The sequence below is a fragment of the Cantharellus anzutake genome, assembly GCF_015039405.1.
Source record: "Cantharellus anzutake strain C23 chromosome Unknown EI90scaffold_6, whole genome shotgun sequence".
Classification (NCBI taxonomy): domain Eukaryota; kingdom Fungi; phylum Basidiomycota; class Agaricomycetes; order Cantharellales; family Hydnaceae; genus Cantharellus; species Cantharellus anzutake.
The window spans coordinates 1424433-1444216 of NW_024066956.1; the positions used below are offsets into that span (position 1 = coordinate 1424433).

A 19784-nucleotide genomic window follows, 5' to 3' on the forward strand; every position below is an offset into this window, starting at 1 on the left:
CTCAGTTAGTCCGTCTAAATATAAGCTTAAATGTGCTCTATATTCAACGGGGTAGAGGTAAAAGGCTACTGGGCCTTTACAACTACTCCGAGGTATATATATGTAATTTACATATCTCGGCACAAATAAATAAAGAAAGAACAGCATCACTATAATCGGAATTATAGTGAAGTAAGGTTAATCCCTTACAATGGCCATCCTTCTCCCACACTCTTTGTTTGTTTTCGTTTCTTCTTAACCCCACCTGCAATCTCCGTGAGGTCTGGCGACTTAATTCCATTCATTCCGTTATACTTAAATACCAGTTGTACACTACCTCGTACTGCAGTTCGAAAATCAACTAGGGTTACCCCCCTGCACTCTCTGCCTGACCCAGTTGCACCTCCTGCCTCCTGAAATATCGGGGCCGCATCAAGTACGAGGCGCAACGCTCACAAACGAGTCGTTGAAGCCAAAACCCCTTTCCACCGCGATTGTCATCCCCACCCTTGACGGGCTGTTACACCAAAGCAGCGGACCTTAACGGTTGCCGACGGCGAGTCACGGTAACGTTTTCCCATGCCCTGACATCATGTGCGTCGTTCCCATAGTCATTTGTATGCGGGCACCGTTTTCGTTTAATTGTTCGGGATTTATGATATGCGTGGGTGTTTATTTCTTTCATATGGGCTTCTGTGATTTATTTCAGATTTTTCCCTCATGATCTAAGGTTGTTTTGCACTCTCCGTGCTTTGTTTTGACTGGGCTCTTCCTTATTTGGATGGCAATTGGTCTTCGCAATCTGCCAAAGTGCGGATCTTGGTTCCGATGGCCGGTTCCCTGTGCATCGCCACCCTCACATGTCATTATATGTACATGATGCGGATTTCTATATTCCCGTCATGGGTATAGCTTCACAACGGCTGGACCGTTTGGGCTGAAAATTTGCATAACTATAGTTCCCCATTTTTCATAATTTCTGTGTAAATTTCGTTGTATGTTTTAATTATGGATCCTACGCAAACATCGTCTTTTCCCTGAGCTCGGACTTTTGATGTCACTATTCCTGTTATTGGATATCTCATTAATGCATGATCCTTTTATTATGAAAATTTGGGAGGATTAAGATTAGATCCCTTCCTTTCTAATGGGCTATCAAGCTTGTCTCGGTCGTTACTGGTTAATCTTCGCGCTTGCCTTTTAGACATTGTCCTCGTTTTGCAGGAGTTTTAGTCATATCTCCATCGTTTATGGGTAGTTTCCCCTGTAATTACTCTCATTGGGTCCGTTTGGGGGACATCTACATTTCCTATTATAAACACGACTTTGAATTTTGCATTAGTTCCTGAGGAATCCTTGTTCCATGGTACTTCCATCCTTGGCTACATGTGCAGATGTGGGAAAGTAGTTTCCGTGGAGGTTCTCTGATTGTTTTTATAGTCAAATCTTGGTCGATTGTCCTAATTCTTGGTTTAATATTTGCTATAAATTCCCCCGAGAATTCCGTCTTGTTGATGGTAAGCTTGAAGTATTTTTGCTATTTTTCTTTCTTTCGATTTATTGCGTATAGTCATAATAATTCGTAATAATTCGTTAAAATTTGTTAAAATTCGTGTCCTTCTGTTTTCTCATATCTACTTGTCGTATGAGGTTTTGTGATTTATCTGGCATATTTCCATAATGGGTTTCCATAGTGTGACCATTATTTCTCCTACACTGTTATCACTCCCCGTCTCTCCTCCCCCATTTTCCCCCTTCTCTCTATCTCTATTTCTATTTCTATTCTACGGTCGATTTCCCTTTCTCCATGTACTACTACATACCTAACCCTGCCCCCCTGATCGCTGCACGCGCCGCACACACTCCCACCTACTGAGCAGCCACCTCTGGGATCTTGTCAGGGTTCAGCACCCTGCCTTAGGGTGCCCCGGACTCCCCACCTACTTTACCCCCTTTTATTCTTTGACTGTTGCCTTGTTGTTGCCTTTGTGTGTTGTGTACACGCGCGCGCACAGGATAGCATGGGAACTTTCTGAGCGAGCAGCTCGCCCAGAATGTTCCCACAGTTCTGGGCAAGCAACTCGCCCAGAACGTTCCCACGCTTACTGGGCACTGCCACCTGGATGTTCCCTCCGGGTCACACTACACAACTCTAGGAGCTGTATAGCTGTGGGCATGTGACCCATTCCTTTATATAGCAACCATGCGGGGAGATGAGACCTTTACCCTTCTTCTCATCTCATGCCCCGCATAGGCAAGTGTATATATTATCTTTCCTTTTACTATACATCTCATGCCCCACATAGTGTGAGGACAGGTTAGATGGGGGTTGAGGTCAGGGAGCCTCCGAGTCCGAGGCTGGGCCCTGACAGATCTCCTGCAGAGACACCCAGGGAGGTGTGGCTGTGTGCAGAGATGACATGGCTTCCTCCATGTGACCCTAGCCGCATGTATATAATAGTGCCTGGGGTGGGAACAGAAGAAGCAGCCTTCTTCTCAACTTCCCACTTCAGGTAAGTACCGTAGCTTCTCCCCCTTTAATGATAATCTCAACTTCCCACTTCAGCCTAAGTGGTCGGGGATGCTCACCCTGCGATGGGATCGCCGCTATGCACAGCCACTATCCATCCCACCGAGTCCCACGCGCAGGGACCTCACCGCTTTCGGAGCTGTCCCTGACACAATACAATTCGTTCAAACATCACATGCCATTAGGAATCACATGAGAAGCAAAAGTAATATAAACACATTTTTCCCATGCAATTGTGGGTTTGGAAGTGACCTTGCAAGCAAGGTAATTGTTCAGTCATGAATCTGGGCATTGGCGAACGATGTTGGTGTTATCCGGGAGCCTAGAATCATGTGGAACTTGAGTATAGAAACATGTATGATAATATGCCTTGGGCCTCGCCCCTTCCCCTTGGTGCCTTAATCGGGCAGCCTGTCTGGGAAGTAAAGTATCGAGAATACACACACACATTCCTGACTGCTCGCATTCATTGATTAATGTAAATATATCAATCGGCTAAATGGACGCAATGCCGTCATGGCAGCGGGTGGCTAATGAATCAATGCTTTCCAAGTCGCAGCGGTCAGCCACTTGGGTCATTTGGACAGTAAGCAATACTATCCGATTTCTATCCAAGTCATCCAGGTAAGGACTGCGCATTGCGGCCCGCAGGCGACACGCACGAGAGTGGATAAATATATCAATGGGGCTAAGCTGATAATCGGTGTGGTATGTGTCGCACTGGCATGGAGGATCAACGGCATGTCATGCAAATATGGTCGGCAAAGGTACCAGGACCGTGCAATTGAATGAATGTAGGGTATCGACGTGCTAATAAGAGACTGTGCTCGATTAACGGCAAGGGTCTGACTGGTGCGGGCATGTGGATACCTGAATTGGTCAGGTACAAAACAATGTTGGCCACATCCCAGTCAGATGAATGCGAATCTGATGGTTACTCGAGGGTAAGAGCACACGGCGATAGGGCCAAAGTTCGTGGCATGGCATCGAGAGCACGCTGAGGCAAATGGGGCAGATTCCTGTACTTGTCTATTGTCAACGCCTCAAGCGAGATTCCTGGCACCCCTGGAGGATAAATGATTTCTAGAGAACATTGTACAGCTCGCTCATGCAGTTGTCCCATTGCAGAATCTGTCGCCCGGTATTTGTCGCGGTATGAGAGTGGAGCCTGTGTGCCGCCAACATTCATAGGGAACGTTGGACGTTCCCAGGCCAGATGAACGGTTTGGGATCAAGTGACACGAGATGTGTTAGAAACAAATTACGCAGAACATACGTCAACGAGACAATGAGAAAGAGATCACCGGCTCTACACAACTAAGAGGAAAGGTATGTCCCTGAGGATTTCAATACACATTTGACTATGTACCAACCACAACTCTGGTCTTGCGGTGCTGCCGCACGGTCCCTAGTAACTTCGAGATGACTCCTCACTTCGAAAATTCAAACATTATGTTGTTGGACGCATTCCACTGTTCCGTGATAGCTTGCTGGATCTTCAAGACTTGGGGCCTTTTTTGTGCTCGGTCCAGCACCGAGCATTGTAAGTCTACCGGACGGGCGAATGATGAACACGAAGTTGAATGAGGATATTGTCTATTGGCTCCGAGGCCTGACCCAGAGGCTCGGATATCGCCTGGTGCCTCTAAATCCGTGCGCCCGCAACATGGCATGCAGAGAGATAAGGTTCCTTCCACTTGAAAATTCAGATTGTCGCTTGTATACGTACTGTCGAGGATGACGCAATGGTCACTTGCTCAGCGGGCGAGCAGGTGTACGGGGACAACCTCCGCCCCCAAACGTAGTCCTGTTCAGGAATACAACTCGGAGGGGCAGGTGCGTGTGAATAGCGAAGCGATTGGACAACCATGTCCCCAAGGTGTCACAGTTTAGAACCATTGCAAGGTGGGGGGTCCATTATGGCCGGCATTGGTAGGAAGCTCTCAGTGAGGACAGGGTTACCAGAGGTTTTCAGAGCTAGCATGACATCACATATGTGCGGTGTGGCGGGCTTCTGTGTTGGTGATGGTGTATTACGCGATGGAGACGTGGACTATGCGTTAACCATGGCTAGAGCAGAACGCAGTGGCTGAGAGTCTGAGTTGAGAACTGGCGCTGCAGTTCAGCGTTGACAACCCGTTGCAGAGATCTGCTTCTGCCACCGACACAAGTTTCTTCTCAGCTGTAATCTGTTCGGACATCCTGTTTCCATCAGGAAGATAGTTTTTGAGGATGAGCCGTGGTTATAGTGTCATGAGGATGATGATGTGGCTGACAGGTTAGTGATTACAGTACTAATGTTGCCGCGGAACAGTGACTCCGCAGTTACAGAGTAACTGAGTCACAAGACTTTTGAAGAAGTCGAAGCCTCCGCGGACTTGGAAGAGTGCGGATATTGTTTCGATGAATACACCGATATTTTTCTCCCCGACGACACAAAACCAGAGGAACCCAATGGATGATCCTCATGTACACGCGCTGTATTGAGTTAGAATGGTCGTAACTGCCACGTCATAATGAGGCCGCGGGGTAACAAAATAGAGCACAGCAGCCGATATTCGAATTCAGTTATTATCTTAAATCTCCGATTGCTGTTATTTTTACTTTGATGTAATCAAGTGCTCATGCAGGGAACTCACAGAATTTACATCATGGTGATCTGGCTATTTGCTCCGGTGTTCCACATGCCACTTTCGTGCATCTGCTATTACTACCTCCTATCTGCTTCTTCCTCTCCTCACGAGCTTCGACATCATGCTTCCACTGGAAAATTAGGCAGCTCGCAACTGATTGCCGAAGAATGGTAGCTAGCCATATACACACTGGCAACAGCTCTAGAACTCTCTTCAATTATACATTATTGCAATTCTTTTGCATGTTATGTATAATGGTCTTTGCGACAAGCTACATACGATAATCGGCCCAGCTCGGGCTCCTATCCCTCCCACAAGGGAGCGGCTCATTCCGCCTACAAGGGTGGGGGATGAGCCGACTACACCCGATAGAAGCCTCCTTAAACTGCTTCTCAGAAGAGAGTTGCCTATAACCTAATATAACTCAGATGCCTCCCGGACCTCGGAACAGCTATTCGATCATTCGGCTGCCACATTCTTCCACTATCGAAATTACATTTACTCCGGGAAGAGAAGCGGTGAATCTTGGGATCAGGTAACACGAATTATATTAGAGGGTCGGAAGATCAATAGTGATATGCAGTCACGCACACACCACGGAGCAAACTGAGTAATTCTGAGCATCTTGGGTAGATTGAGGGCGAAGAATCAACTTACACGTACAGTATATCTCCTAATCTGGAAGAATCACCACTGTCCACGTCGACTCAGAGAGGGACAAGGCAGTATCCTAGCTTCTGAGCCAGGCCTCGAAGCGAGTAGGCAACATCCTCATTTGAGTTTGTCTCCGACCACCTATCCTGTGAATGATCAGGAGTTTCGAGCGCAGCAACAATCGGTGCCGGATTGACGATGTGAAAGGGACCAGCTCTGGAAGGCCCAGGAAAGTTGCTGCTCAGCACGATGGAAGAAGGGCGGCATCATGTCGGACAGGGTAGGGTCAATGGAAGAGGACCCTGCTCCTAAACCTTGAACAGGAAATGAGGTTTGGATTTGGAGTTTCAGCGATTCTCCATCGAGGGTGCCACCATGCGCGGATACCGCCACGGGAAACGCGTAGGGAGGCCGATTAACAGCTGACACAGTGCCAATATAGCTCGCTGGAAAGGCTGTGATAGAACCATCGGGCAAGCCAGTAGGCGCTTGGACCTCTGGGATATGAGGCCCATGAAGTGGAGTTGCCATCAGCGGGGTGACGATGGGGTGTAGGGGTTTCTTCATCGGCTGCGCTTTGACCTGTCGAAACTGAGTGTAGGTCCAGAAGAAACCTGCAAGTCTGTGGAAGACGAGCTACATACAGAAATAGAGAAGCATGAGAACGATGTTGAATGTGGTTTTGGAGAGGCTTCCTACATATCAATCCATGCACGCGGCTCAGCCAGCCTTTAGCCTCACTCAAACACTCCTGCCAAGCCCCAGCCGATTTTTCACTTTATCCAGAAAGTCCATGAACCCAATAGACAGAAGACGTACCTTGACCTCACTGGAAATTGTCATGGAGCAGGCAAGGCATTCAATCCGCATCCTGCGACAAGATTCACAGGATTGGGAATCTGGCGACTTAACGCATCCCTAAAAAAAACCGAAATGAGCAAAGTTTTAGGTAGAAGAAAATGTCATAGACACGATGTTCTGCACTGCAAGTTGAGAAGTCATGTAGACGTTGCAACCGTTAGATCGACCGAAGACATTTTGTACTCCTCCCAGGGACATGCCCGAAGGAGGTTCAAGTTTGAAAGGATTTTTCGGTGGGTTGTGGTTGTTATACGCTTATTGGAGAATCCAGAAGGACGCACCTTTCCTCTGAGTCGACAGATAAAACAACGTAAAGGTATGATGAGCATAACCAGTGAAGTGCGGGGTGGAAGAACATATACCTCAGAGTCTTTAAGAATGATGGAATAAACCAGGCGCGGGCTTGAGAAGCAAGCTCTTAAATCCAATGTACTTCCCGGGCCACTTTCGTGTCCACAGTCCGTGGGAATCTGCGAATATCTTCTGCACACGTGCTCATTCCACTAAATTTAGCAAAAGGCCCAGGTTGTCATAAATGTGCGTCAACTTTACCAGGATAGCTGTCGAGGCTCACACATCCCCAAATCCAAATGGCTTTCTATACTCGGACTTGTCGATCTCTAAATTCCGTATGCCACTGCCTGGGTGCATCACATGTTCAATAAACCAACACGGCGCCCAAACAGCGCCTATGGGATAGGGGAAAAAGGAGCAATCGAACAGAAAGGGGGCGAGTAGGTAAAGAAGACATTGTCAGGGACATAGACTCACTGAAACGTACGTGACTACATCAAGTCTCTTGTGGGCCATTCATCGATGGCAAGTAACAGAAGACGCATTCATCTTATCTACCTTCAACCATTTTCCGCTCCCACTAAACCTGGTCTCCGCACAGTTACTTTACGTCTTCGCTACTCCTAGTGCGCATTCTTGTGAGTTTACCCGCTGCTGTGAACCACCTACTTCCTGACTAGGGCTGCTTACCCCTGCTTCACTTTGGTCAACCCAGTTTTCGCGCATCCCACCTCCACCCCCATCACCTCCTGGATACCATTTTTCGGTTCAGTTGCATCTGCCACTGACCCAGTGTCCCAATCCAGACTGATTAGACGCGTGATAAATCCCTTTTGCTGTTTTTAATATAATCATTACACCCCAAATTGCTCTGTACGTACGGCTTCAGCTCCATGTGTTCAATGAAGCGAATAGTATGATGTGCATGCTTTTGCCAGCCACAGTGGGGAAAATTCGGAACAAAGTGATCAATACTCCGTAAATTACTCGAAATTTGCTCAGGAGGCCTAGACATTGAGCTCACTGCTAACTCAGCTATGCATAAGTCAGTTGTATTTTCAATGACTCCGGCCCTGTGGCGGACATACTTGGCGCTACACCATCACTTTTTCATAACGAAATTCGCGCATTGCATACCTGCACTTAGGAGCCCACCGCTGCAAAAACTACATATAGCTACTCTATACCTATGTCACTTGGGTTTTAGCAACTCAGGCGGCGCTACACCACTATGCTTCTTATTGTCTCAGGCCCAAATTTTCTCAAAGGGCTAGTTTAAAATATGCGTCCAAGCGCTGCACGTTGTATACCTCCACTTTGAGCCGCTTCTACACATCTGTATGTAGGTGAATTATATTACATACCAACAGCTCCAAAAATATCATCAACACAATTGTTGATCGGACAGATCCTTCCGAAAGGCTGTGATATCTTTGGAGCTATTGGTAATATGAATGACCTACATACAGATGTGTAGAAGTGGCTCAAAGTGGAGGCATACAACGTGCGGCACTTGGATGCATATTTGAACCAACCCTGTGAGAAATTTTTGGCCTGAAACATAGCGGTGTAGTGCCTAGTGTACTTACAATAACACTGGAGTTGCTAAAAACCCAAGCGATGTAGGCATAGACACACAGTGGTGAGCTTAAAATATTAGGAGAAAGGTGGACATCCCACATACCTTGTGCACAGATGCACGATCTACATGATTTCCCATCGTTCCCTTCTTGGTAATTCTCTTCCAGCTGCATTGCAGAATGCTTAGAAGCTGAAACTTTTCGTCTTTATCTCTCTCAGTTCGCTTGCTAAGAACTGAGATGGGATATCTTGTTCTTCAGCATCAGCAAAAAATTGTTATGCTCCTGAGTGCTCCGGAGTATCGAGAGCACTGGGAGAATCAGGAGGAGATTGGCCGGTCCAGGAACAGCCCATTTCCTCCAGAGTTGGCTAGGTACTCCAGGGCACTCCCAGGAGGGCCTGGAGCATTGCTTTGTGCACAAACATATCCAGTAAATACAATTTAAATGCTTCAAAGTGTATAGGGGTGAGAAGCTTCTGGGAGCTCCTGGAGCATTTGAAAATGAAAAGGAAAAAAAAAAAAAGAGGGAAGATCCCCCATGAATACCTCCTACCACAAGACTAACACAACAAGACACTGCTTAACATTTAGATCAAACACTATACTATATATCAAGGACACTGAGACTCACCAATATACAATCAAAATTTATGGCCTGATATATGATTAATCTGGCAACTTAATCACTTTCGGGCTGGCAGAATATGGGGGAGGGGGAAATGAGGGGGAGAATGAGGGGGGGAATGAGGGGGAATGAGGGGGGGATATAGAGGGAAATGAGGAAGATTTGAAAAATAGGGACTTCTAAAAAGTTGAAAAAAATAATTAGGGAAAAAATCAAAAAAATTCAGGAACTGTAGTGCCTTTGAAGTGCTTTCAGGATATATAATTATTTGCAAAATTGAGGAAGAAATGATGGAGAAAAATGGAAAATACTTTCGGAGACCCGAGAAATAATGAGAACTGAATTGATGGGAAAGTCTGAAAATTGAATAGGAAAGTGAGGGGAAGCCTTGTAGCATTGTTATTTTCTGCTGTTCTGATTTTTCCCGATTCTTCTTGGTCTCATTCCCAGCTGCTCCTCAATACTCCAGGAAGCTCCTGAAAGCTCCTGGGAGGGTCCAGGAGCAGCTGGGAGTGAGACCATGAACAATCAGGAAAAATCAGAACAGCAGAAAATAACAATGCTTACAAGGCTTCCCCTCACTTTCCTATTCAATTTTCAGACTTTCCCATCAATTCAGTTCTCATTATTTCTCGGGTCTCCGAAAGTATTTTCCATTTTTCTCCATCATTTCTTCCTCAATTTTGCAAATAATTATATGTCCTGAAAGCACTTTAAAGGCACTATAGCTCCTGAATTTTTTTTTGATTTTTCCCTAAATTTTTTTTTTTTCAACTTTTTAGAGACCAAAATTTTCCTCCCACTGCTCCTGGCACATTACATACTCCTCACCACTCCCAGCTGCTCCTGAACCCCCTCCCAGGAGAACACTATTGGCTCCAGGAGTGCCCAATCTGCTGTTTTGTCTCCCACATGCTCCAGCCACTCTTGATGCTCCGGAGCATAATGGACTTTTGCTGATGCATTGTCTTGGACAATGACTTGAATATCCTAGCGCTTACTGCTGAGCAGATAAAAAAAAACAATTTAGTTCGCTTGCTAAGAACTGAGTGCTTACACCGTGCTAGCATTTCTCACACAAAAATGCAGATATGCAATGTGCGAATTTCACTCCAAACAAGCGAAAAAGTGATGGTGTGGTGCCTAGTGCGTTCACAACAGTGCCGGAGTTGTTAAAAATGCAATTGACGTATTTATAGACACATAGCGGTAAGCTCAAAGTCTAGGTCGAGAAAAAATACCACACCCTGTCCCCTACTGTGGACACTGTTCTGGGTGCAGCCATACAGATGTAAGATAGAAGCGAGAAATATAATTTGGGGCAACGTCCGTGCGCATATATATACAGAACAGAATGAATTAAGAGGTGTGAGGCAACTCCTGTGCAGACTGTGCACTCAGTAACATCCGATATCTCCGGTGCCAACAGACTTCGCACAGTAGATTCTGTCAAATGGATGAACCTTCCCAATCGTACAGGAATATAGTTTGGTGGCCCTTCAGAGGTTACTGAAAGGTTTGCTTACTATTTTGGGGACGGTACGTTCCATTCCCCTGTTCGCCTCAGGCCTCAGGTAAGTCCGTCTAAATATAAGCTTTAATGTGCTGTATATTCAACGGGGTAGAGGTAAAAGGCTACCGGGCCTTTACAACTACTCCGAGGTATATATATGTATGTAAATTACATATCTCGGCACAAATAAATAAAGAAATAACCACATCACTATAATGGGAATTATAGTGAAGTAAGGTTAATCCCTTACAGTTACCTTTGCTCAGGAGTGGAAGAGTACCATGCGCGTCACTTGCCTGCTTCCAGCATTTACTTTCCCTTCCACACCATGTACCATATGCGCACACGACTGGATTCAGACAATGGCCAAATCTTTACATTTCCCTGTCCACTGCTGCAACCTTCCCACCATCAATAATACAGCATTTTCTTGTTCTAAATAGTGCTGTAGCACTTCTCAAGTGCTTTACACGATTCACTCTCAATTCCGATTGATCTATGAAGGCTTAATGCAAAAGTCAGATCTCGCAAACAAAGGCACTTTGCCTGTCCTTTCTTCTGTACCTCTCCCATGAGATTTCCGGATATGGACCAGTCTCTTCAACATGATCAACAACACATGCATGTGCACCAGGAACAATTGCAGCACGAGCAACAATGACTGGATATGGGCCTGAGTCTGAGTTTGGAAAGATAGGGGAAAAAAATAATGATCACCCTGATCGTTTTGCATTGACTTCCCCCACGTGAACATCACCAGAATTAAGTTCAGACCTTATTCAGTTTCACTTGTTCTCACGAGTTCCGAGACCGATAATTTTTTAATTTCTCAAGAAGTTGGCCTTCATCCCCTTGGAAGATATATAGGCCTAGTCTTGAAGGATGGATCTTTTCAGCCTTGCACTTCCCCTGTATTGTTCAATCACTTCGATTCCATGCCTTCGCATTGTTTTGTCTGTCGACTGAAAGGAAAGGTGTGTCTCTTTCAATATGTTTATCAGTACATACTACCCGGACAAGTATCCTTCTTCATTCTGCTTCAGTGTTTGCTCGCTCTGCAGCCATGGAATTACTCAATTGAGAACGTTTGGCATCAAAGGCGCTAAAGGTGCATTCTTGCATGGCTAATGTTCTACACTGCTGTCGCGGCATGGGGAAGACCAACTCCGTGTGTCATAAGACCAAGTCAGGATGCATCGCACCTCGGTCTTGTTATATATACGACACACGCCCTACATCAGCAAAAGGTCCTCAGGGTTTCACTTCAAATGGTTTGAAAACAATTGAGTTCACTTCTGAACTCAATTGAAATGTGACACCTTTACTAAAATGCTTTGGGAAATTGGTCAATTCGGCCAGTTTCATTGTATTAGAAGCAACAGGATCATCAGAAGTGTCCAAAGTTGACCGCGACAATTTCCTGATGTATAGCCTCCATCATCCGATAGTGCAAACGAGTTTCTTACTCAACATCATTTTCACAACTTTGTAGGGATGTGTCCAGCCCTTAGATTGCCAGCCTTGTGACGCATGCCACCGCATGCATGTTGAATGCATCCCCTGCCCGATAAAGATTTCAAATGTGGTCAAAGTACGCATTCGTCATTGTAGTGAAGGTCCGTATGATAGGCGAAGCACTGAGAATAACTTTGTAGAAATCGACCAGAGCTTGGGAGTGTCTGGAGGAGGTCAGGGCCTTGACTTCAGGTGACCCCACATGTGTTGAGATAGGTACATCTCTCTTTCTGAATGTTGTCATCCCTTCTCCATTTCTCTCTGTTCAATAGCACTGCTCCCCAGAACACGAGAGTTCCTTTCATATCTGCAATCAAGCCTTGGAGATACAATGGGTCAGCCTGTGGCTGACGTGAGAATCCCCCCACCATCTGCTATCGTTTCGCCGACGTTGCCAACCACAACCCATGGATGGGTAAACCAAGTGGAGACTATTTCCGCCATCAAGGGATCCCCCATCATAGTTCCACTGGCAAACGAACTCGGAAATGTGCCACTTACCAATGCTCCTGCAGTGTTATAAAAATGGGGCCTAATTGGCCCATTTCTATAGCGTCCAGGTGCAGGAGGGGGCCATGACATTGAGAAGATGTTACAATTAATGTAACAGATGTTGTAACAATGGGGTTTACAATAACATGGACATCGGGTGTTTTTGGATGATAATTGTTGGTTAGGTTGTTATTATATACATGTCACGTGATAATATACTGTACAGAGGCCATAAGAGGCTAAAAATGGGAATTTCCCATTTCCATAACATGCAGCCTTCTACCCACCTTCTACCTTGGGATTATACGAATACATCGGGAACATCGACCAATCATCCGTCTTGGATTTTGGTTCAGTCTCCTATCCTGCAGCTAGCTCTTCCGCTAGTGAGTTTATTCCCCATTTCCCCGCTTCCCTCCTGATTCCCGTGCAAGAGAGGGCATCCTGTGGCGAAAATTGGGATTTTCTGATGCCAGACATTGCTGTTAACTATGAGCTTGCAGGACCATCTACTGCGCTCCGTTCACAATCAGATGCCTCCCCTCACGAAACTCGTGGTGAGACTCTGGGAAATGCTGCGAGTTGGAACGAGGATGCTGTGAGTTGCCTTAGAAGTCTAGCTTGGAGTATGGGATACTGCCTCATCCCTCGCGGAGCGGCCATTCCTGGTGGTGGTGCTCTTGTATAGGGGAATTCGTTTGAGGGTAAGTGCCTTGTGTCTCCCTGCACGACTCAATGATGACATGAATTATTCATGTGGGTAGCGATTCTCTGTACCCTTTCTTGAAACATCATCAATGGTTTGGAAATTTGTAAATTCTGTGCTACCTTGAATCTTCGAGTGCTTTTACAGACTCGCGATGAATGTACTTGTTTTCAACCCCTGTGCCTGCATGTTTGCTAATATATATATCCGACTGATTGCTTGCTCTAAAGGCAGTCAACACACTTCATTTCCCCAGAGCACTTTTCCTACGATGCAGCTCTGCATTCTGCACGTTCATGTCATTCCCTCATCCTCGCATGCGTTGAAAGTGATTCGAAACGTAGACGGTGCATTCCATCAGAGTTTTCAAAACCAAGCTGCAATACACTCTTGCACTCACACTGTCCGACCTACCGTTCTTTTTCCAGATCTTACCGCTGAACCAACCTGCACTGTCGTATTGCCTTAGCTTCTCTCGATCCCTGATCATGAGTAAACATCAGACGACTGAACTGGACGTACACCTAATATATCAGCCTCTCCAAGCTCATGCCACCGACGCCCACTTCCAATGGCGTCTCACCGGTCCCACCAATTACTATGACAGTGCACTTTGACCGGGCTCGGACCTTACCAATTTAGGCAGCTTCGCGCATTGCGCATATCACATCTACGGGCACCGGCACCTAATAGCTCCTCCAGTTGCTGACTTTCCCCTGCCACTAGACTAACACTGCCTGTCCACTCTAGCGACGTGATATATCATGCAATCTTCATCGGCAGCTCTCACTGGCACGGCCTTCTGTGCGCGCCAACCATGGAATGCTTGGTGTCTCTTGCCACATGTCACGGTTCTGTGGGGCAGCATGTAGATACATGGCCTGCAAATTCTCCTTATAGAAACTATACCCGAATGGTATATTCAAGCAGTCGCGCGAGGGCTGCGCGCGGGCGCCACGCTCATGATCGCATGAGCATGTTCATGATATAGAAACCACTCGTAACATTCGCTTCCTGGCCAACTCGAAAGGCGCGCAGGGAGTTGATGGGCCAGTGCTGACTGGTCGCGATGATCACCTAGTTCAACTGCCATGCGATACTGAGTTCCGAGCTGCAGTCTTGGTCCCCAACTATTTCGTCGCTCCTATCCTGCGGTGCTGCTCTCCCTCACGTACTGATAACAATGTGTAGTGACCATCACCTTCCGAGCTTTTTATCCAACCCCGATAAATGGCCCTTGCTGCCGATGATGATTTTTTTTTCTGATCTCAGCTCACTTGATCAAGCGCAGACGCATCCTAGATATAGGCACGGAAGATCTCTGATTTAACAGTTTAGATCTATTCTATCATTTGTTATATGGGATGGCGTTGTCTGCGCTTGCGCTTCAGGGCTTGATTAGACTGTCGATAGTAGATCATCGACGTTGGGTAGTACAATTACCCAAGACATCATTAGGCTGCCATCAATTTATACCTGTCCGTAGTGACTTCGTTCACCGTGCTGAGCGGCGCTGTTGCAATTTCGGGATGGGTCCATTACACCTTGAGCCCCATGTCGGGTTTACGGGTGGTGGATTGCAAACAAACAACTCTTGATGCATTCAAATCCCAAGGTACCGGGGTGAAGTCGTACGAGGTGGCTTGGGATGGTTATGCATGGACGAAACACAAGACAGCACTTCGATATATATGACTGGCTGTATTCCGATGAGCCCTGTGGATGCAGCAATGCCTCAAATGGAGGGCGAGTTCCAGCTTAGGAGCCCGCAGAATGCCGCTGCTGCTCAAAAGTAGTGGTAATATGTACAGTACTAGTGGTTGTACTGAGGCTGGGTCGCATCACAGACTTAACCGGTGGATGCCAACTGCCCGCTGCTCTGCTGCTCCCACAAATCAAACGTGAAAACACGGCAGAATGAAAGCACTTGAATTTCGCATACTAAGTATCCAGCTATAACCTCTCGATGAGATCTTAGTTGACTGGTAGAAAGCCTGTGTAGTGCGGGCCAAAGTCCACCCATAAGCACTCTTCAGAGCAGCGTAAATCGTTATCCGTTGTGTGCTGTCCAATATCGCACAGCATACCAAAGGCACAGTTAGTAAAGGAGCACGGGTGGACCCCAACATGTACACAGATTTCATTGGGTAGTGATGCAAAGACGGCCTTAGATCCAACACAGTGGGGCGGTCATATTAGAGGAATACTGCGGGATGGGAGTGGAAATAGAACTCCGAGTCATTCGGAAACATTCACAGTTTGAGAGTTGATTGTACACACCACCATGAACGCATCCAATCTCTGTTCGCGTTTGGTCGATCACAGATACGAATAGCGAACCCTGACCATAATTCCTCTAATGAACAGTCACACTGTCAGGCCACTGCGAGTTCAGAATAAGGGAAAGACTGACTGTGGCGGCTATAAGGACAACGCAGTCGCCTCTTCTTTGGATCTCTCACCCTGCATGTGAGAGCCCAATCCGCAGAAGGCATTTTTTGGGACCCTCCTGAGTGAGCCGGGTTTTATCCCAGAGTCATGCGGCCCATGAGGAAGCCCATGACCTTTTAGAGCGTGTTGAGAAGTAGGATTGGCCAAGGTATAGATCGCGCCAGTGGTATGGGAAGCTGATTCGTGAATGATCCAACTTTTCACACGTCATCTAGCTATGAGTAGCTCCTCAATCAAAGTGAGGGTTCTACAAATTGGTCGCGCTTCGGTTTGCGAGGGCATCGAGTAGCAAAAGGGCATCTCCAATCGTCGTACTAAACTTCAACAGTGCCAGTGGTAATGGTGGGTGGAGAAGTTTAAGATTGGCGCACACGCGCAGGTCACAATTGAAGTATCAGAGGTTCCGGGCCTTGGAAGGAGCGTACCTTAAACCCATGGTGGCCGATCCGCCACCCTAATAGCCATTGAATTCTGACATCAAGCCACAGACAGTGTGGAAAAAACCCTGAGTCTTTGAAATGCCATACATCTCATGGAGTCGTCTGACAATGAGGGATCAGTTAAAAAATGATGACGGTAGTCAAGTCTGACGGTCGGAATTTGAAATGTCAGGTGATCTGTTTCAAGCTGTCAATATTGACCATCAGAGTGGCCGGGCCTCGACGATGGATGTCAGTTGAGGGGGAGTTCTGCTACCACAGCGAACACCTGGCACGGGCCTAAACCTTCACGCGGTGCCCCTGTTTAAAACTAATTAGGCCTCTAACATCTGAAGGGAGGATGACGTGGCCACCGTAGTAATGCCAATCAACCGCAACCCCGTAAGCCCAGAGCCACACTGGCTGGAGAGATGCAAGAGCGTGGGTGCATGTCCCGCCGTCAAGCCAACCCTTCCTTTTTCTTCTCACCACTACCTTTTTGGGATGACGAGCGTGATAGTGGCAATGCCAATGGTGACCTCCATAAGCCCAGATGGGACTGGCCAGAGGACTGTGGGTTCAAGTCCCACCGTCACCCCAACCCTTCCTTCTTTTTCTCTTCTCCACTACCTTTTGGGATGGTGAGGTGCAATAGTGGTAGCGCCAATGGTAGCCTCCATAAGTCCATGGGCAGGCCGGAGGAGTGCAGGTTCAAGTCCTGCCATCACCCCAACACCCTTCCGATTCATCTTTCTCTCCACTACCTCTTAGTGATGAGGCACGATAGTGATAGCACCAATGATAGCCCCATATGCTGACAAAAAGTTGACTGCAAGGAATGCAGGTTCAAGTCCTGCCGTCACCCTGTCAGGGACGTGTCCGGGGTAGAGGGGGTCCGGATGTATTGCCCGGCAGAAGGGCCCTTGCAGGGTGCAAACCAGGCGTGCATGCTGGCGGGTCCAGGAAGGGACAGCAGTCCCTGGCCACTTAGACTGAAGTGGAGAATGTGTTATTGTTATTAAAAGGGAAAACTATACTACTTACCTGAAGTGGAGAATGTGAGAAGAAGGTTACTTCTTCGGTTCCCACTTCAGGTACATTTATGTACATGCGGCTTGAGTCACATGACAAGTGCCACATCACCCTCGGAGACAGCTGCAGGCATCCGGGTATCCCTGTGGGGGATCCCGAGAGCGTCCGCTGCATGCGCATGTGCTGGGCACAGCAGGGAGCCGTCCGGGGTGTGTGGGCCGGATGGGTCAATAGTACATTGATACAAAGGAAGGTGGTCCGTGTAGATAGAAGGAAATAAACAAGAAAAGGAAGATGAGAGGAATGAGATAAAGAAAGGGGAAGAAAGAGAGAAAGGAAAGGGGAGGAGAGACAGAGGAAGGAGGAGGGAGAGGGTTGGACAGCGGGGAGCAGGTGTGGTGTGGCCAGGTGGGTCCGGGTGGACCCGGGTCAGGCGGGTGTGCCCTGACACACCCCAACACTTTCATTTCTCTCCACTACCACTTCTACCAAAGGCCTATCTGCCACATGCCTTTATTCAACAAGCATGAGCAAGATGCCACCAACACCCATCGCCTTTCACTGCCACTGGACCATTCACCAGCCTACCGTGACATAAACCCGTGAAAGCACCCTCCAACTCACCCACCCGCAAGAACTGTGCACTCAAACATTGACTTAACCATAGGCACACTGCAGCAAAACATGCAACCCCAACACTGGGGGTCGCATGTCCTTTTCTTTGGCTCTATCCTGTTGAAATAACCACCTCAGCCTAATGGGGCGTATGGTGTAATGGCTGTGCACACTGAGCTCGCGATCCAGAGGACTGGAGTTCGATTCCCAGTATGTCCAACTTTTAGGTTTCCCTAAAAGACCACATGCAAATTCCAACACGGTGGACATTCTGCAGAATACACCGAGCACACCCAAATCCAGTTGCTGCCATGTGAGCTGGGCATGTGAAGTCAAGCATTAAATTAGCCAGCCTGAACAAAGTTTCAGGGGGTGTAGCTCAGAGCACTAAGGACCCAAATCTGGCTGCTTCAGACCACATGACATGGACATGTAGGAGATTAGCAGTAAGTCCGGCCTGAATATAAATTCAGGGGGTGATGGCTCACGGGTTGTTGGAACCCTGGTGGTTTGGGTCACATGTGGATCACATGGTCAATCCAATGTGAAGGGGGTGTGTTGAAATAACCACCTTGCAACCACAACGTCGTTAAACTAGCAAGCGTGAGATGACACCTAAGTACAATAAACTCAACACCGTAACACAACTCAATAAAACCAAGGGGAACCACTAAGAATCCGGATAAAACACAGGCAAAGACCCCTGGACCTTGATGGGGCAACCTTCACTAAGCCCAAATACACCATCAGGTCCCCATCCGGAAGGGGCTAGGAGTTGGGTATGCCAGACGGGAAACTGCACAGTTCCCAAGTACCCGGGTGATCCTGCAAGGATTAGGCTGGCGGTGCCACAAAGTATACTACAGAAATACCTCTCGTCCCAAACAAAACCATACCTGCGGTAGAATGCCTCAACGGTGTGTCTCCCTGCAACCTCCTACTAATTAAGCCACATACATAAAAACTTACAGTGGTTCCCCCAGGCCGCAAATATGCAAAACAACTGTAGTAACCTTAGTGACCCCTATCGCTCACCATCACCCTTAAGCTCCAATGGAGGAGATGACACAATGATTGAGGGCTGGGCTGGAGCGCACCAACACAGTACCCCCATTACCACTGACAAGGACCTGCCCACACTCACACCCCCTCACACACTACTCCCATCCATTACCTCCATCCTCGAAGCAGCCAAACGCCACAGATCCCCGGACTCAGCCAACATCCAAGGCCCTGACCTTGCACCCCCCCCCCCCCAGAGAGTGAAGGAAACATGAACAACCCTCCTAACCACACTGTGCCAAATCTCCTGACTTCCGCGACAGCGAGTTCCCCTCCAACTCCCCCACGCAATACCCGCCCCCCAGCCATAGCTGACACACCTGACCCCGTAGCCGCAGCGGCCCAGCGCCCACATGATGGCAACGAAACCTTCAACTACATTGACCTTGTAGGTGAACTAGCCAACTTCTGCACCCACGGAGCATGGCCAGCGAGAGTCCTTGCAAACATCAGCAAAGATCGCCTCGAACAATGGAGGGCCATCCCAAGAACTGCTCTAGCATACCCACTTGACGCTAAACACAGCCCTGAGGGTGACAAAAAATTCAGAAACAACTTGGCTACTTTCCTCAAAAGGGCCTTCCCCCAATCAGGCCCGAACATAACAGTCTGCCCCCCAATCGCCCAATCCAAAGACGTAACAGGAACCCCCTGGGGCTTCCTCATCGAGGGCCTCCACCCATCACATATCAACACTCTTATTGCGGGCCACTTATGGATGAGTCGCGCAATCTGCTTCATAGCTATCGACTTTGCCAACTACAGGCCCACCAGCTATGTTGTCTCCTTGCACTGCCTCGGAGCTAATCTAAACGAAACTG

General features: G+C 47.6%; 2 protein-coding genes and 1 non-coding gene across 3 annotated transcripts; 2 read left to right on the forward strand and 1 right to left on the reverse strand.

Annotated features, from left to right (window-relative positions):
• Positions 1 to 5631: 5631 nt before the first annotated feature.
• On the reverse strand, positions 5632 to 6568 carry EI90DRAFT_3038444 (uncharacterized protein). Its single transcript, XM_039058861.1, has 4 exons — positions 6500 to 6568; positions 6045 to 6432; positions 5800 to 6010; positions 5632 to 5697 (listed from the first exon to the last, which is right to left on the reverse strand). Exons 2-3 carry the CDS (start codon positions 6361 to 6363, stop codon positions 5850 to 5852), a joined length of 480 nt encoding a protein of 159 aa, XP_038921524.1. The 5' UTR covers positions 6364 to 6432; positions 6500 to 6568; the 3' UTR covers positions 5632 to 5697; positions 5800 to 5849.
• Positions 6569 to 12878: 6310 nt separating this feature from the next.
• On the forward strand, positions 12879 to 13366 carry EI90DRAFT_3117708 (uncharacterized protein; the record flags this gene model as incomplete). Its single annotated transcript, XM_039063016.1, has 3 exons — positions 12879 to 12885; positions 12954 to 13064; positions 13113 to 13366. 3 exons carry the CDS (start codon positions 12879 to 12881, stop codon positions 13364 to 13366), a joined length of 372 nt encoding a protein of 123 aa, XP_038921525.1.
• Positions 13367 to 18046: 4680 nt separating this feature from the next.
• Positions 18047 to 18120, forward strand: EI90DRAFT_t54. The gene has a single exon. It is a non-coding gene; the product is annotated as a tRNA-Ala (tRNA).
• Positions 18121 to 19784: the final 1664 nt, after the last annotated feature.

Bases quoted from the DNA above. Each gene is read 5' to 3' on its own strand.
- EI90DRAFT_3038444 (XM_039058861.1), bottom strand. From the start codon at position 6,363: ATGAAGAAACCCCTACACCCCATCGTCACCCCGCTGATGGCAACTCCA. The intron at 6,011-6,044 runs GTGCTGAGCAGC...GGCCTTCCAGAG, and splicing joins GATGCCGCCCTTCTTCCATC to CTGGTCCCTTTCACATCGTC.